General features: G+C 54.5%; 1 protein-coding gene across 1 annotated transcript; it reads right to left on the reverse strand.

Moving 5' to 3' along the window:
* Positions 1-1,181: 1,181 nt before the first annotated feature.
* LOC144730219 (dual specificity tyrosine-phosphorylation-regulated kinase 4-like) lies at positions 1,182-24,729 on the reverse strand. Its single transcript, XM_078610833.1, has 7 exons — positions 24,595-24,729; positions 23,180-23,318; positions 14,816-14,897; positions 8,874-9,046; positions 7,855-7,915; positions 6,189-6,306; positions 1,182-2,029 (listed from the first exon to the last, which is right to left on the reverse strand). The coding sequence occupies exons 1-7, from the start codon at positions 24,702-24,704 to the stop codon at positions 1,630-1,632; spliced, it is 1,083 nt and encodes a 360-aa protein (XP_078466959.1). The 5' UTR covers positions 24,705-24,729; the 3' UTR covers positions 1,182-1,629.
* Between the last annotated feature and the right edge of the window lie 512 nt (positions 24,730-25,241).

Raw genomic sequence — 25,241 nt, forward strand, 5'->3', positions numbered from 1 at the left:
GACTCCCATCACGTTCCGTTATACATGTGAATCCTTATTGTACATATTCGTCCGACCACTTTCTTTTTTTGCTCGACATAGTATGAAGGGATTAAAATATTAAGAAAGAAATCACACGACGTACCATCACGACAGTCACAAGTCGACTACCGAGCGCACCAAATTCCCTGCAGCACAGATAGGCCAAGCGATGTAGCGTGATCACTTGCAGCTAATGATGGCCAAGCCGGACGTGTCATCACGAATCATATGAGTCGGGTGTGTGTCTTAACCTCCGCCGAACCCCTGAGACTGACTCACCGAACCCCTGGGGTTCGATCGAATCCAGGTTAAGAACTACTGATCTAGCGTATATACGGGAAAGGCGCCCAACCACCATCTTAGGTAGGGAAGGCGGCCACCCGCTATTATTGCGTGTGGAAGGCGCCCAACTGCCATCTTATGTAGGAAAGGCGCACAAACGCCCTCTTAGGTAGGGAAAACAGCAAACCGCCATTTTGCGTGGGGAAGGCGCCCAACCACCATCTTACGTAGGGAAGGCGCCCAACTGCCATTTTTACATAGGAACGGTGCCCAACCGCCATCTTATGTAGGGAAGGTGCCCAACTGCCATATTATGTGGGGATGGCGCCCAACCGCCATTTTACGTAGGGAAGGCGCCCAACCACCATTTTACGATGGGAAGGTGGCCAACCGCCATCTTAGGTAGGGACTTTGCCCCACCACCATCTTGTGTGGGGAAGCCGCACAACTGCCATTTTAGGTAGGGACGTTGCCCTACCACCATCTTACGTGGGGAAGGTGCCCAACCACCATGATGCCCACCCTACCTGGGCATTATGAACCCACCCTTCCTAGCCATTATAACCCCACCTACCTGACCATTATGAACACACCCTACCTGGCCATTATAACCCCACCCTACCTGGCCATTATAACCCCACCCTACCTGGCCATTATAACCCCACCCTACCTGGCCATTATAACCCCACCCTACCTGGCCATTATAACCCCACCCTACCTGGCCATTATAACCCCACCCTACCTGGCCATTATGAACACACCCTACCTGGCCATTACAACCCCACCCTACCTGGCCATTATAACCCACCCTACCTGGACATTATGAACCCAGACCCACACGGCACTGACAATCGAAGGCACCAAACCCCACAAAAAAATCGTCTGCAACGTTTTTTCACATCCTGGTGACTTCATATATAATGATAACAATCATATTTACAATAATAACATACAAAACAACTACACACATACAATTCTATTTTAACACACACCACGTGGAAGGGTTGTAGCATGAGATAAGGGGGGTCCTGGGTAAGCTACTGGGCTTAGTCCCGTGTGGTGAGTGTGTGGTGGGGTTAGCGTGTGGTGAGTGCAGTGAGTGGCTGTGTCCAGTCCATGTCTGGCGGCCGCTCTTCAGTCGTCTTCCACAGCTGGTCCCCACGATAGTGAGTGTGGTAAGTGGGTGTGTGTGTGGGGTGAGTGAGTGTGTGTGTGGGGTGAGTGTGGGGTGAGAGTGTGGGGTGAGTGTGTGTGTGTGGCTGGGTGGGTGGTGCGGTGCTGCTGCTCGTGATCGTGGTGGTTGGCACCGACTCCACCACCACACCGCTACTCTGCCGTGGGCCGCCCACCACACAGCAGCAGGTGGAAGATCGAGGAGAGTGAGCGGAGCGCCCTGCCCATTTGGGCCAGGCCACCTCGCTTCTTTTTCCTCTTCTCCTGCTGCTGTTGAACTTCCTCCTCTTCCATCTGCTCCTCCTCTTCTGTCTTCTCCTCCACTTGCATCTTCTCCTCTTCCTCCGTCTCATCCTCCTCCTCTTCCTCCTCCTCAGTCTGATCCTCTTCCTCCTCCTCCTCAGTCTGATCCTCCTCCACCTCCTCCTCCACCTCCTCTTCCACCTCCTCCTCCACCTCCACCTCCTCCACCACCTTTTCCTTATCCTCCACCTCCTCTGTCTCATCCTCCTCCAGTGATGATGATGATGGGGGCTTCTTCTCCGACTCAGCTCTGTGGAGAGAGAGGCAGCAGCACCACAGCGGCGCATCATCATCGTCACACTGCTACTACAACCAGAGGTCGCAGTCGGTCGCAGTCGGTCCCCACGGCCAGAAGTGGACCTGGCCATCACAAATGAAAGCAGCTCAACCAAGTGGCCGATATCATCATCATCGTCACGTGGGGATTCATAGCGGCAGCCAAAATACTCTAAATGCATATAGATGCATAGAAACCCATACTCATAGAGACCCATACAGACCCACAGAGACCCATACTCAGAGACCCTGCACTGAGCATACAGAGGGCGTCTCACCGTGGATCCATAGCTCCAAAGGCCTCGCTGGTGGTGGGGGTGGCCTCGATGGTGGTGGGGGTGGCCTCGTTGGTGGTGGTTGTGGCCTCGCTGGTGATGGGGGTGGCCTCGCTGGGGGTGGGGGTGGCCTCGCTGGTGGTGGGGGTGGCCTCGCTGGTGGTGGCCTCGATGGTGGTGGGGGTGGCCTCGCTGGTGATGGAGGTGGCCTCGCTGGTGGTGGGGGTGGCCTCGATGCTGATGGGGGTGACCTCGCTGATGGTGGGGGTGGCCTCGCTGGTGGTGGCCTCGATGGTGATGGTGAAGGGGGCGACCTCGCTGGTGGTGGGGGTGACCTCGCTGGTGGTGGGGGTGGCCTCGCTGGTGGTGGGGGTGGCCTCGATGGTGATGGGGGTGGCCTCGCTGGTGGTGGGGGTGGCCTCGCTGGTGGTGGGGGTGGCCTCGCTGGTGGTGGGGGTGGCCTCGATGCTGACAGGGGTGGCCTCACTGATGGTGGGGGTGGCCTCGCTGGTGGTGGCCTCGATGATGATGGGAGTGGCCTCGATGGTCGTGAGGATAGATTCGATGGTGGTGGGGGTGGCCTCGATGGTGGTGGCATCGATGTCGGTTGGGGTGGCCTCGATAGTGGTGGGGGTGGCCTGGATGGTGGTGGGGGTGGCCTGGATGGTGGTGGGGGTGGCCTCGCTGGTGGTGGCCGTGGCCTCGCTGGTGGTGGCCTCGATGGTGATGGGGGTGGCCTCGATGGTGGTTGGGGTGGCCTCGATGGTGGTGGGGGTGGCCTCGATGGTGGTGGGGGTGGCCTCGATGGTGGTGGGGGTGGCCTGGATGGTGGTGGGGGTGGCCTCGATGGTGGTGGGGGTGGCCTCGCTGGTGGTGGCCTCGATGGTGGTTGGGGTGGCCTCGATGGTGGTGGGGGTGGCCTCGCTGGTGGTGGGGGTGGCCTCGCTGGTGGTGGGGGTGGCCTCGCTGGTGGTGGGGGTGGCCTCGCTGGTGGTGGGGGTGGCCTCGCTGGTGGTGGGGGTGGCCTCGCTGGTGGTGGGGGTGGCCTCGCTGGTGGTGGGGGTGGCCTCGATGCTGATGGGGGTGGCCTCGCTGATGGTGGGGGTGGCCTCGCTGGTGGTGGCCTCGATGGTGATGGGGGTGGCCTCGATGGTGGTGGGGATAGACTCGATGGTGGTGAGGGTGGCCTCGATGGTGGTTGGGGTGGCCTCGATGGTGGTGGGGGTGGCCTGGATGGTGGTGGGAGTGGCCTGGATGGTGGTGGGGGTGACCTCGCTGGTGGTGGGGGTGGCCTCGCTGGTGGTGGCCTCGATGGTGATGGGAGTGGCCTCGATGGTGGTGGGGGTGGCCTCGATGGTGGTGGGGGTGGCCTCGATGGTGGTGGGGGTGGCCTCGCTGGTGATGGGGGTGGCCTCGCTGGTGGTGGGGGTGGCCTCGCTGGTGGTGGGGGTGGCCTCGCTGGTGGTGGGGGTGGCCTCGATGCTGATGGGGGTGGCCTCGCTGATGGTGGGGGTGGCCTCGCTGGTGGTGGGGGTGGCCTCGATGCTGATGGGGGTGGCCTCGCTGATGGTGGGGGTGGCCTCGCTGGTGGTGGCCTCGATGGTGATGGGGGTGGCCTCGATGGTGGTGGGGGTGGCCTCGATGGTGGTTGGGGTGGCCTCGATGGTGGTGGGGGTGGCCTGGATGGTGGTGGGAGTGGCCTGGATGGTGGTGGGGGTGGCCTCGATGGTGGTGGGGGTGGCCTCGATGGTGGTGGGGGTAGCCTCAATAGTGGTGGGGGTGGCCTCGATGGTGGTGGGGGTGGCCTCGATGGTGTTGGGGGTGGCCTGGATGGTGGTGGGGGTGGCCTCGATGGTGGTGGCCTGGATGGTGGTGGGGGTGGCCTGGATGGTGGTGGGGGTGGCCTGGATGGTGGTGGGGGTGGCCTGGATGGTGGTGGTGGTGGCATGGATGGTGGTGGGGGTGGCCTCGATGGTGGTGGGGGTGGCTTCGATGGTGGTTGGGGTGGCCTCGATGGTAGTGGGGGTGGCCTCGCTGGTGGTGGGGGTGGCCTCGATGGTGGTGGGGGTGGCCTCGCTGGTGGTGGGGGTGGCCTCGATGCTGATGGGGGTGGCCTCGCTGATGGTGGGGGTGGCCTCGCTGGTGGTGGCCTCGATGGTGATGGGGGTGGCCTCGATGGTGGTGGCCTCGATGGTGGTTGGGGTGGCCTCGATGGTGGTGGGGGTGGCCTCGATGGTGGTGGGAGTGGCCTCGATGGTGGTGGGGGTGGCCTCGATGGTGGTGGGGGTGGCCTCGATGGTGGTGGGGGTGGCCTCGATGGTGGTGGGGGTGGCCTCGATGGTGGTGGGGGTGGCCTCGATGGTGGTGGCCTCGATGGTGGTGGGGGTGGCCTGGATGGTGGTGGGGGTGGCCTCGATGGTCATGGGGGTGGCCTGTATGGTGGTGGGGGTGGCCTGGATGGTGGTGGGGGTAGCATGGATGGTGGTGGGGGTGGCCTCGATGGTGGTGGGGGTGGCCTCGATGGTGGTGGGGGTGGCATGGATGGTGGTGGGGGTGGCCTCGATGGTGGTGGGGGTGGCATGGATGGTGGTGGCCTCGATGGTGGTGGGGGTGGCCTGGATGGTGGTGGGGGTGGCCTGGATGGTGGTGGGGGTGGCATGGATGGTGGTGGGGGTGGCCTCGATGGTGGTGGGGGTGGCCTCGATGGTGGTGGGGGTGGCATGGATGGTGGTGGGGGTGGCCTCGATGGTGGTGGGGGTGGCCTCGATGGTGGTGGGGGTGGCCTCGATGGTGGTGGGGGTGGCCTGGATGGTGGTGGGGGTGGCCTCGATGGTGGTGGGGGTGGCCTCGATGGTGGTGGGCGTGGCCTCGATGGTGGTGGGGGTGGCCTCGATGGTGGTGGGGGTGGCCTCGATGGTGGTGGGGGTGGCCTCGATGGTGGTGGGGGTGGCATGGATGGTGGTGGGGGTGACCTCGATGGTGGTGGGGCTGGCTTCCATGGTGGTTGGGGTGGCCTCGATGGTGGTTGGGGTGGCCTCGATGGTGGTGCGGGTGGCCTGGATGGTGGTCTGGGTGGCCTGGATGGTGGTGGGGGTGGCCTGGATGGTGGTGGGTATGGCCTCGATGGTGGTGGGGGTGGCCTCGATTGTGGTGGGGGTGGTCTGGATGGTGGTGGGGGTGGTCTGGATGGTGGTGGGGGTGGCCTCGATGGTGGTGGGGGTGGCCTCGTTCTGGAGCCAGCTGTGACTCAGTGCCTGCTCCGGTGTCATGCGGAGTTCTGGATCCCACCTGGGGGGGCGGGGGGATGGTGAGAGGGGAGGTGAGGATTTGATGTTCCCATCTGTGCGTGCGTGTGCGTGCGTGTGCGTGCGTGTGCGTGCGTGTGCGTGCGTGTGCGTGCGTGTGCGTGCGTGTGCGTGCGTGTGCGTGCGTGTACGTGCGTGTGTGTAATGGAGAGCGGTGGTGCTATGAACCTGGCAGAAACCCGAGTTAGATTCCTGCTCACGGCCAACACCATTGACAGCGATTCTATTATTTGAAACGGTCCTGGGCCTCCCCTAGGTCGACACAGCCTCAAATGAGTACCTGGTTTAGCGGTCTGTAAACATCGCTACTGGCGAGACAAAGGTGGCCGGGCGTGGTGGTGCTGGCCACCCACCTCCTCTGTGTGTGCCACAGTGCCAGTAGCCTTCATAGGCGGTGCTGCTACTCGCTACTGATAACATCACTTGCCCCTACAGCCTGTTAGAGGCAACACGGGGATCTTTGTGTATAGATGCTGCTACTCGCTACTACTAACAGCACTTGCCCCTACAGTCTGCTTGAGGCTACATCGGGGGTCTTTGTCTAGGTTCTTACTGCAGGCAGCTGCTAATGAAGGCCACCAGCTGAGCTCCACATCCCCGCAGCACCAAATGCAGGGGGACACTTGCCGGGAGTCGTTTCCTGGCCGGGCAGTGAGGCTGGCCGGCCTCGTCTGTAGGACAAAGACAGAGATAGATATACATACACACAGAGAGAGAAAGAGACAGAGAGATAAACAAAGATACAGAGAAAGAGCAAGAGAGACAGAGACACATACACACAGAGACAGAGAGATGGAAATAGAGACAGAGAGACGGAAAGAGAGACACACAGAGAGAGCCACGCAGTGTCACCAACCACCACATCACCCACCCACTCACCCACCCACATACCCACCCACATACCCACCAACTCACTCACCCACCTACCCACTCACCCACCCACATACCCACCCACATACCCACCAACTTACTCACCCACCTACCCACTCACCCACCTACCCACCCACTCACCCCCCTACCCACCTACCCACCTACCCATCCACTCACCCACCCACCTACCCACCCACCTACCCACCCACTCACCCACCTACCCACCTACTCACCCACCTACCCACCCACTCACCCACCTACCCACCCACTCACCCACCTACCCACCCACTCACCCACCTACCCACCCACTCACCAACCTACCCACCCACACACTCACCCACCTACCCACCTACCCATCCACTCACCCACCTATCCACCGACCCTCTGACCCACCTACCCACCCACCCACTCACCCACCTACCCACCCACTCACCAACCTACCAACAACCTACCCACCCACGCACACACTTACCCACCTACCCATCTACCCATCTACCCACCCACACGACGGTTCTTAATCGACCCACCCAGGTCGTTACTGAGTGGGCCCAAACCCCCAGCTCTTCCCTCTCTCTCCCCCCAGGCCCCCCCACCCCATTACCAGCACCATCGCCACCACCAACACCTCACCACCATTACCTCACCACCACCCCACCACCTCACCACCAGTACCACCACCTCACCACCACACCGCTACCCCTACAACACCACCACCTCACCACTACCACCTCTACGCCACCACCAAACCACGACCACCACCTCACCACCACCACACCACCACCACCTCACCACCACACCGCTAGCCCTACACCACCACCACCTCACCGCTAGCCCTACACCACCACCTCACCACCACTTCGCCACCACCATTGTCACCTCTACACCACCACTACCACCATACCACCACACTGCTACCCCTGCAACACCACCACATCACCACCACCACTACACCACCACCTCACCACCACCACTGCCACCTCTACACCACCACCAGGACCATCACAACACCACCATCGCCACCTCACCCCCACTACCTCTCCACCACCTCACCACCACACCGCTACCCCTACAACACCACCTCACCACCACCACACTACCACCACACCATCACCACCTCACCACCACACCGCTACCCCTACAACACCACCACCTCACCACCACCACACCACCACCTCACCACCACCACACCACCACCACCATCGCCACCACCAACACCTCTCCACCACGACCTCACCACTACCTCACCACCACCACACCACCACCTCACCACTGCCACCTCTACACCACCACAACTACCACACCACCTCTACACCATCACCACACCACCATCACACCACCCTTCAACTCACCAAAGTAGGCCGCTCTTTTGCGAGCTTTCTCCACCATTTCTTTTGGAGGCATGCCCAGGATCTGTGCAACCGTTTCAAGACAGAGACACAGAGAGACACACGCATGTTACACGGATGTTACACGCGTGTTACACACGGGGACCTATAGAGAGATCCATAGAGATCCAGAGACGTATATAGAACCATTGGGACTCATAGAGACCCATACAGATTCACAGAGACCCATACAGAGACCCATACGGACACACAGAGACCCATACATAGACCCATAGAGGTCCAGAGACTCATATATAATCATTGGAATCCACAGAGACCCACACTAAAACTGAATTGTTTTTATTTCACCAGGAAAGGCCCCACTGAGCTACGTTTTTCATCGGCCGTACGACGGAAGACCTGAACGTGACATTATCGTTGTTGCTCAGCACATCTAGCATCATGGGTGAGTAGGTGGGTGGGGGGATGAGTGGGTGGGTGGGTGGGTATGGGGGGGTGGGTGAATGGGTGCGTAGGTGGGTGGGTAAGTGGGTAGGTGAGTGGGTGGGTGAGTGGGTGGGTGAGTGGATGGGTGAGTGGGTGGGTAGGTGGGTGAGTGAGTGGGTGGGTAGGTCGGTGGGTGTGTAGGTGGGTGGGTGACTGGGTGGGTAGGTGGGTGGGTCAATGAGTAGGTGGGTGGGTGGGTGAGGGGGTGGGCGAGTGGGTGGATAGGTGGATGAATGAGTGGGTGGGTAGGTAGGTGGGTGAGTGGGTGGTTACGTGGGTGTGTAGGTGGGTGGGTGGCTGGGTAAGTAGGTGGGTGAGTGGGAGGGTAAGTAGGTAGATGGGTGGGTGGGTAGGTGTGTGGGTGAGTGAGTGGATGGGTAGGTAGGTGGGTGGGTAGGTGAGTGGGAGGGTGGGTGGTTGGGTGGCTGGTTGGGTGACTGGCTGACAGGGTTGGGTGACTGAGTGACTAGCTGGGTGACTGGCTGGCTGTGGGCCAGGTCGTCGCTCGAGGCCCCCCAGGGAGGCTCTCCAGTCACCTCGATACAGCATGCCAGGTGGTCGTCGCGGCTGAACGAGAGGAAGAGGTCCCTGTCGGTGGCCAACTTGGCTACGGTGCATCCCAGCGACCATGTGTCCACAGCACAGGTCGCCGGGTAGCCGAGAAGCACCTCAGGGGCCACGTATGCGAGGGTTGCTCCCACGTGCGAGGCTGTGCAGACGACAACAACAGCAGTGGTGATGATGATGATGAATGTAGACTGGGTACGTGTGTGTAGGTGGGTAAGTGTGTGTAGGTGGGTGTAGTCCGGCAAAACAACCTCCTACCTCCTCGCGGTGCCGGACGGGCAACACTGTCGTGGGCAGTGCTGTGGGGGGAGGGCCAATGCCCATTGGCCTCTCCCCTCATGGCGTCTGTGACCACCACAGTGGCTAAACGGGGGCACTGGACGGGTGCGAGGGGCTGGTAACCCCTCCACCTTCAATTAACCACCACTAAACTACGAATTAAACATAAACCTGTAACTAATAAGCTTGTGCCGGAGGCCCCGGGGGGTCAGGCTTTTATGACGTCTCCTGGCCAAACCCCATTTGGCGGAGCCAGGAGATTGAATTTTCACCCTCGGGGCTCCTCCAGAAACAACGAAAAACCATTGCGGATGGCCACGTGCAATGTTCGAACGCTCACTGCGGAGGAGAGGCTGCCACTCCTCTGTCGGGAGCTGGACCGGTACCGCCTGGATCTCTGTGGCATTCAGGAGGTCCGGTGGACCGGTTCTGGATCCTGCCACCATGAGGGGTGGACAGTCCTCTACTCGGGGCAGGAGACTGCCAAACAACAGGGTGTGGCTCTTCTTCTGAACAAAAGAATGAAGGGGCGTGGGAGCGTGGCGGTGAGGTGTGGGAAGCTGTAAGCCCCAGGATACTTTGGGCTCGCCTTCCCATCAATCAGAGGCGAGGAGTGGTGGTCGTGGTTACTTATGCCCCCACCAAAGACGAACATCCGTGGAGGGATGCAGGCAAAGCCGATGAGTCAGACGCTTTCTATGACCTCCTGTCACAGGTGCTGGCTAAAGTGGCCACTCGGGACAGAGTCATCTTGTTGGGTGACTTCAATTCCCGAGTTGGTCATGATGGTGGCACCTGGTCTGGAGTGATTGGAAGGCATGGGCCAGATCAGCTCAATAATAACGGTAGGAGGCTGCTAGATTTTTGTGCAGCCCATGGGCTTGTAATTACCAACACGCTCTTCCGGCATCGGCGCATCCACACAACATCATGGATACATGCCGGGTCCAAGCAAGAACATCTGCTGGACTACATAGTGACGGACCAGCGGATGCGAGCCCATGTCCTTGACACCAGGACCTACCGTGGAGCTGATCTGCCCTCTGACCATCGACTAGTCATCTGTAAGATGCGCCTGCCATTCTTCCACTCCGGTGGTGGGTGTTCACCCAGGATCCCATTCCAACCAAAAGTGGCCTGGTCTCAGTTAGCTGATGAAAGTTGCAAGTGAGAATTTCATCATCGCTTGCAGCTGGGGTTGGCATCGTCCCCCACTCCACCTGATGTCGAGGGTAAATGGGCGAGGTTTAAGACTGTGACTCATGCAGCTGCAATGGCTGCTTTGGGTACGCGGTCCAGACCTCCCCAGAAACCCTGGCTGACAGAGGAGGTGTTCAGGTTAATTGAGAAAAAGCGACAGGCCCACTCTCATCGCCTACAGCATCCCACGTCAGAGAATGAGGAGGTTTACCGCAGCCTTCGCTCGGAGGTTCGGAGAGCCGTAAGGCGCTGTAAGGATGGGTGGTGGTCGCGGGTTGCTGAGGAGATGGAGTCTGCCTCAGTGGCCCGCGATCACAAATCACTATTTAACTCCATCAAAAAAGTAACCTGCAGCGCCACACCTATTACCATCATTAGAGGAAAAAACGGTGATCCAATCTCCGACCCCCAGGAACAGGTTTGCAGATTTGCTGAACATTTCTGTGAGGTCCTGGGGGAGGGAAAATCTCTCAGCCAGGAAAACATCATGGCACAAAGTGGGGATAACCCTGCTGAGGCTGCGGTGCCTCAAACATTGGAAGAGGTCACCCCCTGTGAGTGGCTGGCTGAGGTGCCAGCTGTTGAGGAAGTACTGAGGGCGATCCGGAGTCTGAGACCAGGGAAGGCACCGGGCAGAGATGATCTCCCAAGCGAAATGCTGAGGGAGGGTGGCGTTTGTGCACAGACTGCCCTATATGACATCATAACAACAGTCTGGACCACTGGACGGGTTCCGCAGGACTGGAAGGATGCCCTGGTGGTCCCCCTCTTTAAGAAGGGGGACCGTGCCGATTGTAACAACTACAGGGGCATCTCACTCCTCAGTGTGCCGGGTAAGGTCCTGGCAAGGATTATTCAACATCGCCTTGCTAGGCACGCTGAGGAGAGGCTTGCGGAGCCCCAATGCGGTTTCAGGAAAGGGCGGTCCTGCACAGATGCCATATTTTCTGTCCGTCTGCTACAGCAGAGGTGTAGGGAATTCCAAAAAGACCTACATCTCTGCTTTATTGACCTGGTCAAGGCCTATGATACCATCAGTAGGACTGGGCTCTGGGTTGTTCTTCGTGCTTTCGGAGTCCCTGACCCTCTGCTCACAATCATTAAGGACCTTCATGATGGTGAGCGGGCCCGGGTAAAACTACGTGGCCGGGAGTCGGAGCCTTTCCCTGTACACCTTGGGGTGCGACAGGGATGTCCTCTGGCTCCCACATTATTTAACATCTATTTCGACTGCGTAGTTCGTGAAGCCTTCAATAGCTGTACCGGGGGAATTTCCATTTGGTACAGATATAATGGGAGGCTGATCGACGCCCGGGTGCGATCAAGGGATGGCTCCCTATTGGTCAACCACGTTATGTATGCCGATGATTTGGTAATAGCTGCTCATTCAGAAGAGGAGTTGGAGACGCTGCTGCTGAGACTGGAGCGTGCCACTAAGAGGTGGGGCCTTACCATCAGCCCCACCAAAACTAAGCACCTGCCTGGGTATTTTGTACCATCGGACACTCCACCCCCACAACTCCCAATTGGTGATGGGGCAGTTGTGGAGAGAGTGGAGAGTTTCCCATACCTGGGCAGTGTGCTTATGACCGGCTCCAGTTTATCAGCAGAGGTCTCACTCCGAATCAGTCGAGCGGCAATATCTTTTCATCGGTTGCGTAACGCTGTGTGGAAGCTACCTGGTCTGTCGCTCCGCACGAAGCTTCAGGTCTTCTCGGCCATGGTCATTCCCTCCCTTCTCTACGCTTGCGAAACGTGGACCCCCCTAGTGGAGCATCTTCGCCGGTTGGAAACATTTAGGCTGGCCTGCCTACGATCCATCCTGGGTTTAACCAGGCTGGATTGTGTGAGGAGCTCACAAGTCCTTGAAAGATCTGGGCAAAGTCCCATCAGTGAGCTCCTCCGGCAGGCAAGGCTGCGTTGGCTGGGTCATGTAGCCCGCATGCCCAGCCACCGCATGCCTAAACAGCTTTTGTTCGGCCGGATTGATGTGGTACACATCAATCTAGCACGGGCTAGAGAAGAGATGGATTGATGTGGTACAGGAGGACGTGGAGCTGAGTGGACTTGCCGATGACTGGTACCAGCGGTGTCAAGATCGGCCTCAGTGGAGGAGGCTCGTGAAGGACGCTACTGGGCAGTTGGAGGCAGTCGCCCTCCAACAACAACGGAGGGCGGAGGAGCGACGCTCACAACAACGAGTGGAGCGCCGGGTGGCTAAAGCACAGCAAGTTGGTACAGTAGGGGGCACAGGTGGTGCATCAGCCAGTCATCTCGGTCATCTCGGTCAGTCGACCCGTGGCACCTGGGTCTGCCCCGTGACCTCCTGCCAGCGGGCGTTCGACACTCCACGTGGCCTCAAGGTGCACATGGCCTGGCACAAGCGTCATGGTGACGTCACCGCCACTTAGTGGCGAATGGCGGTTGTTGTTGTAGGTGGGTGGGTGGGTTGGGTGGCTGGGGCGGTGGCTGGGTGGGTGGGTGGATGGTTGGGTGGGTGAGTGGGTGGGTGAGTGAGTGAGTGGGTAGATGGCTGGCTGGGTGGATGGGTGGGTGGATGGCTGGGTGGGTGGATGGATAAATAGGTGGGTGGGTGAGTGGGTGAGTGGGTGGGTGGGTGAGTGGGTGGGTGGGGGGATGGGTGTGTGGGTGGCTGGATGGGCAGGTCAGTGGGTGAGTGGGTGGGTGGCTGGATGGGTCGGTGGGTGGATGGGTGGGTGGGTGCATAAATGGATGGGTGGGTGGGTGTATGGCTGGGTGGAAGTGTGGGTGGATGCCTGGATGGGTGGGTGGATGGCTGGGTGAGTGGGTGGCTGGATGGCTGGGTGGGTGGATGGATGGCTGGGTAGGTGGATGGATAGATGGATGAGTGAGTGGGTGGATGGGTGTGTGGGTGGGTGGCTGGATGGGGGGGTCGGTGGGTGGATGGGTGGGTGGGTGGGTGGATGGATGGATGGCTGGCTGGGTGGGTGGGTGAGTGAGTGGGTGGCTGGGTGGGTGGATGGCTGGGTGGGTGGGTAGATGGCTGGGTGGGTGGATAGGTGGGTGGATGAGTGGGTGGATGAGTGGGTGGGTGGATGGATGGATGGATAGATGGATGGGTGGGTGGGTGGGTGAGTGGGTTGCTGGGTCAGTGGCTGGGTGGCTGGGTCAGTGGCTGCGTGGGTGGGTGGATGGCTGGCTGGGTGGGTGAGTGGGTCGGTGAGTGGGTGGGTGAGTGGGTGGATGGCTGGGTGTGTGTGTGTGTGGGTGGATGGCCGGGTGGGTGGGTAGGTGAGTGGGTGGCTGGATGGCTGGGTGGGTGGGTGGGTGGATGGCTGGGTGGGTGGGTGGGTGGATGGCTGGGTGGGTGGGTGGATGGGTGGGTGGATGGGTTGATGGGTGAATGGATGTGTGGGTGGGTGGGTGAGCGGGTGGATGGGCGGGTTTGAGCGGGTGGATGGGTGGGTGGATGGGTGGATGGGTGGGTGGGTGGGTGGATGGGTTGATGGGTGAATGGATGTGTGGGTGGGTGGGTGAGCGGGTGGATGGGCGGGTTTGAGCGGGTGGATGGGTGGGTGGGTGGGTGGATGGGTGGATGGGTGGGTGGGTGGGTGGGTGGATGGGTGGGTGGATGGGTGGGTGGGTGGATGAGTGGGTGGATGGGTGGGTGGATAGGTGGGTGGGTGGATAGGTGGGTGGATGGATGGGTGGGTGGATGGATGGGTGGGTGGATAGATGGGTGAGTGGGTGGGTGAGTGGGTGTGTGGGTGGATGGGTGTGTGGGTGGGTGACTGGATGGGTGGGTGGATGGGTGGGTGGGTGGGTGGATGGATGGGTGGATGGATGGGTGGGTGGGTGGGTGGATGGGTGGGTGGGTGGGTGGGTGGATGGGTGGGTGGGTGGGTGGGTGGATGGGTGGGTGGGTGGGTGGATGCATGGATGGATAGATGGATGGGTGGGTGAGTGGGTGGGTGGGTAAGTGGGTGGGTGGATGGGTCAGTGGCTGGGTGGGTGGATGGCTGGGTGGGTGGGTGCATGGATGGATAGATGGATGGGTGGATGAGTGGGTGAATGGGTGGGTGGATGGGTGGGTGGGTGGCTTGATGGTGGGTCGGTGGGTGAGTTGATGGGTGGGTGGATAGATGGGTTGATGGGCAAATGGATGTGTAGGTGGGTGGATGGGTGGGTGGGTAAGCAGGTGGGTGGATGGGCCAGTAGGTGGGTGGATGGGTGGGTGGATTAGTGGGTGGATGTGCTGGGTGGATGGGTGGGTGGGTGGATGGGTGGGTGGATGGGTGGGTGGATGGGTGTGTGGGGGTGTCAGTGGGTGGATGAGTAGGTGGGTGAGTGGGTGAGTGAGTGGGTGGATGGATGGGTGGGTGTGTGTGGGTGTCTCCACCAAACCACACCCACTCACACATGTTTGTGCGTGTGGAGGGTGTCCACTCACTTTTGCCGTCCACAAAGAAGCTTGAGGCGAAGTTCCTGACCCTGACGATGCCGTCCGCGATGTTCGTCAATAGAACGTTGCTCTGGACAGGGAGCGAGCGGCAGGGAGGGGATTCACACCCAGAATGGTCATGGCGGTGAGTGTCGTCTACGACCGAGCATCTGTGCAGAGGGACTGCCTCCGCTCACAGACGTTGGACTTACGAACGTTTCAGAGATATGCGCAAAAAAAACAGTGACATCTACATCTGCAGAACGTGAAGAACCTGTGGCATCTACATCAACAGAAAACGGACAACCTGTGGCACCTCTAGAACGGGAAGAACCAGTGGCATCTACATCTACAGAACGTGAAGAACCAGTGGCATCTACATCTGCTGAACGTGAAGAACCAGTGGCATCTACATCTATAGGACGTGAAGACATAGTGGCATCTACAACTACAGAACGTGAAGAACCAGTGGCATCTACATCTACAGAACGTGACAGACCAGTGGCATCTACATCAACAGAACAGGAAAAACCTGTGGCACCTACAGAACGGGAAGAACCAGTGGCATCTACATCTACAAAACATGAAAAACCAGTGGCATCTACATCTACGGAACGTGAAAAACCAGTGGAATCTACATCTACAGAACATGGTGGACCAGTGGCATCTACATCTACAGAACATGAAGAACCAGTGGCATCTACATCAACAGAACATGAAGAACCTATGGCACCTCCAGAACGTGAAGAACCAGTGGTATCTACATCAACAAAACAGGAAAAACCTGTGGCACCTACACAACGGGAAGAACCAGTGGCATCTACATCTACAGAACATGAAAAACCAGTGGAATCGACATCAACAGAACGTGAAGAACCAGTGGCATCTACATCTACAGAACGTGACGGACAGTGGCATCTACATCAACAGAACAGGAAAACCCAGTGGCACCTACAGAACGGGAAGAACCAGTGGCATCTACATCTACAGAACGTGAAAAACCAGTAGCATCTACATCTGCAGAACGCGAACAACCAGTGGCATCGACATCTACAGAACGTGACGGACCAGTGGCATCGACAGCTACAGAACGTGAAGAACCAGTGGCATCTACATCAACAGAACATGAAGAAACTATGGCACCTCCAGAACGTGAAGAACCAGTGGTATCTACATCAACAAAACAGGAAAAACCTGTGGCACCTACAGAACGGGAAGAACCAGTGGCATCTACATCTACAGAACATGAAAAACCAGTGGAATCGACATCTACAGAACGTGAAGAACCAGTGGCATCTACAGAATGTGAAGAACCAGTGGTATCTACGTCTGCAGAACGTGAAGAACCAATGGCATCTACATCTGCAGAAAATGTAGAACCATTTGCATCTATATCTGCAGAAAATGTAGAACCATTTGCATCTACATCTACAGAACGTCAAGAACCAGTGGCATATATATCTACAGAACGTGAAGAACCAGTGGCATCTACATCTACAGAACGTGACGGACCAGTGGCATCTACATCTGCGGAACGTGAAAAACTAGTGGCATCTACATCTACAGAACGTGAAGAACCAGTGGAATCTACATCTGCAGAACGTGAAGAACCAGTGGCATCTACATCTGCAGAAAATGTAGAACCATTTGCATCCACATCTGCAAAACACGAAAAACGAGTGGCATCTACATCTGCATAACGTGAAGAACCAGTAACATATACATCTGCAGATCGTGAAGAACCAGTGGGATCTAGATCTACAGAACGTGAAGAACCAGTGGTATCTACATCGGCAGAACATGAAGAACCAGTGGCATCTACATCTGCAGAACGTGAAGAACCAGTGACATCTGCAGAATGTGAAGAACCAGTGGAATCTACATCTGCAGAACGTGAAGAACCAGTGACATCTACATCCGCAGAATATGAAGAAGCAGTGGCATCTACATCTGCAGAACAGGAAGAACCAGTGGCATCTACATCTGCAGAACATGAAGAACCAGTGACATCTACATCTGCAAAACGTGAAGAACCTGTGGTATCTACATCAACAGAACAGGAAAAACCAGTGGCACCTACAGAACGGGAAGAACCAGTGGCATCTACATCTACAAAACGTGAAGAACCAGTGGCATCTACATCTACAAAACGTGAAAAACCAGTGGTATTTACATCTACAGAACGTGAAGGACCAGTGGCATCTACATCTGCGGAACGTGAAAAACTAGTGGCATCTACATCTGCAGAAAATGTAGAACCATTTGCATCTACATCTGCAGAACGTGAAAAACCAGTGACATATACATCTGCAGATCGTGAAGAACCAGTGGGATCTAGATCTACAGAACGTGAAGAACCAGTGGTATCTACATCGGCAGAACATGAAGAACCAGTGGCATCTACATCTGCAGAACGTGAAGAACCAGTGACATCTACATCTGCAGAATGTGAAGAACCAGTGGAATCTACATCTGCAGAACGTGAAGAACCATTGACATCTACATCTGCAGAACACGAAGAACCAGTGGCATCTACATCTGCAGAACGTGAAGAACCTGTGGCATCTACATCAACAGAACAGGAAAAACCAGTGGAATCGACATCTACAGAACGTGAAGAACCAATGGCATCTACATCTACAGTACGTGAAGAACCAGTGGTATCTACATCTGCAGAACGTGAAGAACCAGTGGCATCTACATCTGCAGAAACTGTAGAACAATTTGCATCTACATCTGCAGAACATGAAGAACGAATGGCATCTACATCTACAGAACATGAAGAACCAGTGGCATCTACATCTACAGAACGTGACAGACCAGTGGCATCTACATCTACGGAACGTGAAGAACCAGTGGAATCTACATCTACAGAACGTCAAGAATCAGTGGCATCTACATATACAGGACGTGAAGACATAGTGGCATCTACATCAACAGAACGTGAAGAACCAGTGGCATCTACATGTACAAAACGTGAAGAACCAGTGGCATCTATATCTACAGAACGTGAAAAACCAGTGACATCTACATCTGCAGAACGTGAAGAACCTGTCGCATCTACATCAACAGAACAGGAAAAACCGGTGGCACCTACAGAACGGGAAGAACCAGTGGCATCTACATCTACAAAACATGAAAAACCAGTGGCATCTACATCTACAGAACGTGAAGAACCAGTGGTATCTACATCTGCAGAACATGAAGAACGAGTGGCATCTGCATCTGCAGAACATGAAGAACAATTTGCATCTACATCTGCAGAACATGAAGAATGAGTGGCATCTATATCTACAGAACATGAAGAACCAGTGGCATCTACATCTGCAGAATGTGAAGAACCAGTGGCATCTACATCTACAGAACGTGAAGAACCAGTGGCATCTACAAAACGTGAAAAATCACTGGCATCTACATCTGCAGAACGTGAAGAACCAGTGGCATCTACAGAAGGTGAAGAACCAGTGGCCTCTACAGAACGTGAAGAACCATTGGCATCTACATCCAAAGAACATGAAAAACCAGTGGCATCTACATCTGTAGAATGTGAAGAACCAGTGGTATCTACATAGCATGAAGAACCAGTGGCATCTACATATACAGAACGTGAAGAAAGAGTGGCATCTACAGAACGTGAAGAACCAGTGGCATTTACATCTAAAGAAAGTGACGGACCAGTGGCATGTACATCTACAGAACGCGAAGAACCAGTGGCATCTACATGTACAGAACGTGAAGAATGAGTGGCATCTACAGAACGTGAAGGACCAGTGGCATCTACATCTAAAGAAAGTGACGGACCAGTGGCATCTACATCTACAGAACGTGAAGAACCAGTTGCATCTACATCTACAGAACGTGAAGAACCAATGGCATCTACATCTACAAAACGTGAAGAACCAGTGGCATCTACATCTACAAAACGTGAAGAACCAGTGGTATCTACATCTACAGAACATGAATAACCAGTGACAGCTACATCCGCAGAACATGAAGAACCAGTGGCATCTACATCTGCAGAACGTAACGAACCAGTGGTATCTATACTCTTTGTTTTTTTCGGTAAAGTCACGTAGGTATAAAATAAAATAAATGAAATCACGACGTTTCCATTGCAACACAAGCAATCATCAGCTGGGAAAACCACTGCAAGAAAATGTTTTGCTGAAGTGGGAGAGAGAGTTGCTGTCGTAAGAGGTTTTCCAGGCAAGAAAGGGGGAGGAGCAAGGGAGGAGAGGGAGGTGTGGGCATGTGGGGTAGGGGAAGGGGAAGCGCTGCGTGGACGCCAGGAAAGGGACGCGAGGCAGGGGGGGGGGGAAGTGGGCGGGGCTGGGAGTGGGAGGCCGAGAGAGCTGGGGATGCGGAGGGGAACAAAACAGAGTAGAAGTATTAATCTTAATTTTGGAGCTTTCGTGACTGCAGGAATTATTCTTTGGTTCTTTCGGTAAAGTCACGTATAAAGATAAAATAATAAATTAAATAATAGCATAATACGACGTTTCGATTGCAACACAAGCAATCATCATCAGGTATAAAAGAAATAGAAACAAAAATCTAACCAGAAAACTATAGACAGACATATAAGCAGACAGATATCACAAAGATACACAGAGAGAGAACACGTATCGGCACAAAGAGAGAGGTCGTCTCTATGACGAGGCCTTAAATATAGAGAGGGGGTGGGGGCGGAGAGAGGGAGGGGGCAGAGAAAAAATTAGCATGTCAATGAGTGGACAACGACGTGGTAGCAATCTTTGAAATACGTAATCTACCAGGCTATGTGTTAATTGTGTGTTGACCGACTCTCTGTGTTGCATTACATTACATTTCGATATTTTGCTAGGTTATTTAATTTTAGTGTGTCTTTCTCCTAATTTTAAGCTTATCTTTTTTCTCTCTCTCCGGTTGTTTGTTTTCTCTCTCTGCCTTTGTCCTCTCTTTGGAATTTTCACACTTAAATCTAACTTAGCAAACTTTGAAATACGTAATCAACCAGGCTATGCGTTAATTGTGTGTTGATCGACTCTCTGTGTTGCATTACATTACATTTCGATATTTTGCTGGGTTATTTAATTTTAGTGTGTCTTTCTCCTAATTTTCAAGCTTGTGTACCGTACCACGTCGTTGTCCACTCATTGACATGCTAATTTTTTCTCTGCCCCCTCCCTCTCTCCGCCCCCGCCCCCTCTCTATATTTAAGGCCTCGTCATAGAGACGACCTCTCTCTTTGTGCCGATACGTGTTCTCTCTCTGTGTATCTTTGTGATATCTGTCTGCTTATATGTCTGTCTATAGTTTTCTGGTTAGATTTTTGTTTCTATTTCTTTTATACCTGATGATGATTGCTTGTGTTGCAATCGAAACGTCGTATTATGCTATTATTTAATTTATTATTTTATCTTTATACGTGACTTTACCGAAAGAACCAAAGAAGAGTAGTAGTACCCGGCAGATATGATAGACGACAACCACTACAGAGCAGTTAGGGTTTTACGTAGTTAATAATATCCTTCCAATGATTGCTCAATTTGTATCCATCTTCTCGGTTGAAGTTATGTCTATGTTTATATATCTGGATGGCTTCATGAACAAACCTTTGATAGTAGCCCGAAGGTTTGTACAGTACCTTGGTCTCGGAAAAAAACAATATCACAAGAGCCCACAGCGTTATAACAATGGTCAGCTACGGCAGAGATATTGGTTCTGCCGTGTTTCAGATCTGCCTTGTGTTCGCGAACACGGTCCGAGATGTGTCGTTTCGTTTCCCCAATGTAACAGCCATACACCCATCCATATAATTCACCATGGAAGTGGAGAAGGATGTTAAGCTACCATTTCTGGATGTTTTGTTTGAGAAGAGGCCTGACGGCTCGTTGGGACACTGTCTACAGGAAAGCCACCCACACAGATTCCTATCTGAAACCTGATTCCCACCCCCACCTGGCACAGACTAATTCCCTCGTCAAAACACTACACTATAGGGCCCACTGCATTTCTGACCAACACCACCTAGCCAGTGAACTGGAACACGGACACCAGGCCCTCAAGATGAATGGGTACTCGGACCACATTATTCGCAAAGCTGTTTCTCCAACCATGGAGAAACAACCCCCTGAGATGCCAATCAAAACCATCAAGTTACCATACATAGCAGGTGTTACCAAAAAGATTTCCAAAATCTTAAACAAACACAAGATCCAGGTCCGATTCAATACAGTACACAAAATCTGTTATCTAATCCCATCTGTGAAGGATGTCATTGCTGACATGCAATATCATGGAGTCTACAAACTAAGTTGCACCTGTGGTGGCTGTTACATTGGGGAAACGAAACGACATATCTCGGACCGTGTTCGCGAACACAATGCAGATCTGAAACCCGGCAGAACCAATACCTCTGCCATAGCTGACCATTGTTATAACGCTGTGGGCTCACATAATATTGTTTTTTTCCGAGACCAAGGTACTCTGCAAACCTTCGGGCTACTATCAAAGGTTTGTTCATGAAGCCATCCAGATATATAAACATAGACATAACTTCAACCGAGAAGTTGGATACAAATTGAGCAATTATTGGAAGGATGTTATTAACCAGGTAAAACCCTAACTGCTTTGTAGTGGTTATCGTCTATCATATCTGTCGGGTACTACTACTCTATTTTGTTCCCCTCCGCGTCCCCAGCTCTCACGGCCTCCCACTCCTAGCCCCGCCCACTTCCCTCCCCCCCAGCCTCGCATCCCTCTCCTGGTGTCCACGCAGAGCTTCCCCTCCCCCTACCACAAACCCCCACCCCTACCTCTCCCCCCTTGCTCCTCCCCCAATCTTGCCTGTGTAGTAGGTTCAAAGAGACTTGGATGACGTAGTCGGAGGCACACTTATTTATTAACCATTCCACTCTATACAGGCCAAGGTATACAACACTCAAAGGGGTATCGGCTCCTTCACCTGTCTAACAGGGAGATCCCACAATCTATCCCGGCTAGCCTACTCCCAGGTCCTCCACTACAGAGCTAGGGGAGGCTAGCTGACCCAGCTCTGGCCAAGCTGGGATTACGGCACCCTGAGTCCCCAGACCGGCTCTTACAAGAACATCGGCTCTGGGCTCTCGGGGCCACGCCACTGGCTTGCTCTGGTTGGTCCTTAGAAGGACGGCGATCCAGGGGAGTCCCACGGCCTATCTAGCCGGTCTTCCTTCTTCACTGGTTTAAGCTAAACACTGAACCCCGAGCCCACCGGCTCACCGCCTTATATAGCAACTCCCCCACCGAGAGGTGGGGCCGTGGGGGATCACAGCGCCGTTTCAGCCCCACAGGCTAAACGATGCGGACGTGGATGTAAGCATCCTTCCGCGTGCGGGCATAACCACCCCTGGTGTGTTTGTTCGCCCTCCCGTAACACCTCTACACCTGTATAACCTCTTACCACGGCAACTCTCTCTCCCACTTTAGCAAAAAAAATTATTGCTGTGGTTTTCCCACCTGATGATTGCTTGTGTTGCAATCGAAACGTCATGAATTAATTTATTTTATTTTATATCTACGTGACTTTACCAAAAGAACCAAAGAGTATCGAACCCTGCAGTCACAAAAACTTCAAATCTAGATCAGTGGTATCTACATCTACAGAACGTGAAAAACCAGTGACATCTACATCTGCAGAACGTGAAGAACCGTCTCACATTGACATGCTAATCTCTAATCTCGAGCAAAACAATGGCTTCTTCAGCACCGTAACCGTGGGGTTACATTAACAGATTGACATGCTAATCTCTAGCAATGCAATGGCCGAGGTTTACCTAGCTCTGCGATCTTACATTTATTTGCAAATTCCATCTCTAGCCCCGCCCACTTACCCTTGGGTAGTACCGATCTCAAACCTTTATAACCTATGGCTGCAATAGCTCTCTCGCTATATTTCTTCCTGCTTCAGCAGTCCGCCGGCTGTATTTTTTCACCTGAAGACGATTGCTTGTGTTGCGATCGAAGCGTCGTGATTTTTTAATATTTGATTTTTTCTATCTACGTGACTTTACCGAAAGACCCAAATAGTATGAAAAACCAGTGGCATTTACATCTGCAGAACATGAAGAACCAGTGACATCTACATCTGCAGAACTTGAATAATCAGTGGCATTTACATTGGCAGAACATTAAGAACCAGTGGAATCTACATCTGCAGAACGTGAAGAACCAGTGGCATTTAAATCTGCAGAGCAAGCATCAGCGCCCCAGCGTGTACTCACCCACACACACAGACACCCACATACACACACTCACACACAGACACCCACACACAGACACCCACACACAGACACCCACACACATAGACACCCATACACACAGACACCCATACACAGCGAGCACTCCACTCACGGGCTTGATGTCCCCGTGTACGATGCCCCGGGACTTGGTGTGGGCCAAGAAGTGGAGGATTGACCTAGTGTACGACCTCACCGCGTCCTCGTAACTTTGCCACAGCGTCATCTCTCTGAGCACGCAATGGAGTTTCGCCCTGCCATGTGGAGAGACAGCGACAACGTCAGTGACGTCAGCGACGACGTCAGCGACGACATCAGTGACAGCATCGGTTAGCGTCCTGCGCTGCAAACCTGGCGAACCGGGCTCGATTCCTGCTCATGGCCAACACCCAGTGATGATTATCTGAACAGGTCCTGGGCCTACCCTAGGTCGACTCAGCCTCAAATGAGTACCTGGTGCGATGTGTAAACATCGCCACTGGGGAGACAAAGGCGGCCACGCGTGGTGTTGACCACCCACCTCCTCGTGTGCCGTTCCAGCCTTTATAGGTGCTCACTAACAGCACTTGCCGCTACAGTCTGTTAAGGCTATATGGGGGATCTTTGATCTTTGTGTGCGTATGTTGAAATTCATTCACACCGTACGTAGCCAAGCGTGCTAATGTGTGGGTCTCTATGGGTGTCTGTGTGGGTGTCTCTGTGGGTCTCTATGGGTCTCTGTGGGTCTGGGTGTCTGTGTGTCTCTGTGTGTGTGCATATGTTGAACTTCTGTCGCACCATATGTAGCCAACCGTGCTAATGTGTGGGTCTCTATTGATGTCTGGGTGGGTGTCTATGTGGGTCTCAATGGGTCTCTGTGTCTAGTTGTCTGTGGATCTCTGTGTGTAAACGTATGCAGAACTTATTTTGCACCATACGTAGCCAACCGTACTAATGTATGGGTCTCTATGGGTGTCTCTGTGGTTTTATGGGTCTCTGTTAGTGTCTGTGGGTCTCTGGGTCTGGGTGTCTGTGGGTCTCTATGTTCGAATTTTGAACTTATTTTGCACCATTTGTAGCCAACTGTGCTAATGTATGGGCATGGGTGTCTATGGGTCTGTATGGGTGGTGGTGGTGTTGTGGTGGTGGTGGTGTTGTGGTGGTGGTGTTTGGTGGTGTTTGGTGGTGGGTGGTGGTGGATGGGTGGTGGGGGGTGGGTGTGGATGTGGTGATGGTGGGTGGTTGGGTGGGTAGTGTGGTGGGTGGGTGGTGGAGGGTGAGTGGGTGACTGAGTGGGTGGGTTGATGGGTGAGTGGTGGTGGTGAGTGAGTCAGTGAGTGGTGGTGAGTGGCGGTGAGTGAGTGGGTGAGTGGTGGTGAGTGGTGGTGAGTGAGTGAGTGGGTGGAGGTGGGGATGGTGAGTAAGTCGGTGGTGGTGGTGAATGAGTGGGTGATGATGAGTGAGTGAATTAGTGAGTGGGAGAGTGAGTGAGTGTTGGTGGCGAGTGAATGAGTGAGTGAGTGGTAGTAGCGGTACTGGTGGTGTGCGTACTTCAATAGCTCCATGACAAGGCATTTGTGTCCTCGAAAGTAGAAAGTCTCCAGGACCCTGGCTACGTTATAGTCCACGTTGCTACGGTCGCTCTGGAGCTCCATGGACATCTGCAGCTCCGTTCTCTGGTGCTTTTCTTCCCTGGAGCTGCGAGCGAGTGAGCGAGTGCACAGAACGAGAGAGAGACAGAGAAACAAAGAGAGAAAGAGCGACAGAGAAAGAGACAGAGACATGAAGAAACAGAGATCAAGACGGAGAGACAGAGAAAGACACAGAGAGAGAGAGAGAGACAGACAGACAGACACAGAGAGTTTAGACTTTAATATACAAATGGCCACAATTATGCGGGCACTGGGTCTGTGTGTCAAACACTGAGCAGTAGTAGTGGGTCTGTGTGTGTAACACTGAGTAGTAGTAGTGGGACTGTGTGTGAAACACTGCGTAGTAGTAGTAGTAATAGGTCTGTGTGTGTAACACTGAGTAGTTAGTAGTGGGTCTGTGTGTGTAACACTGAGTAGTAGTAGTGGGTATGTGTGTGTAACACTGAGTAGTAGTAGTGGGTCTGTGTGTGTAACACCGAGTAGTAGTAGTGGGTCTGTGTGTGTAACACTGAGTAGTAGTAGTGGGTCTGTGTGTGTAACACTGAG

This window comes from Lampetra planeri, chromosome 35 (assembly GCF_965212315.1).
Source record: "Lampetra planeri chromosome 35, kcLamPlan1.2.h2, whole genome shotgun sequence".
NCBI lineage: Eukaryota > Metazoa > Chordata > Hyperoartia > Petromyzontiformes > Petromyzontidae > Lampetra > Lampetra planeri.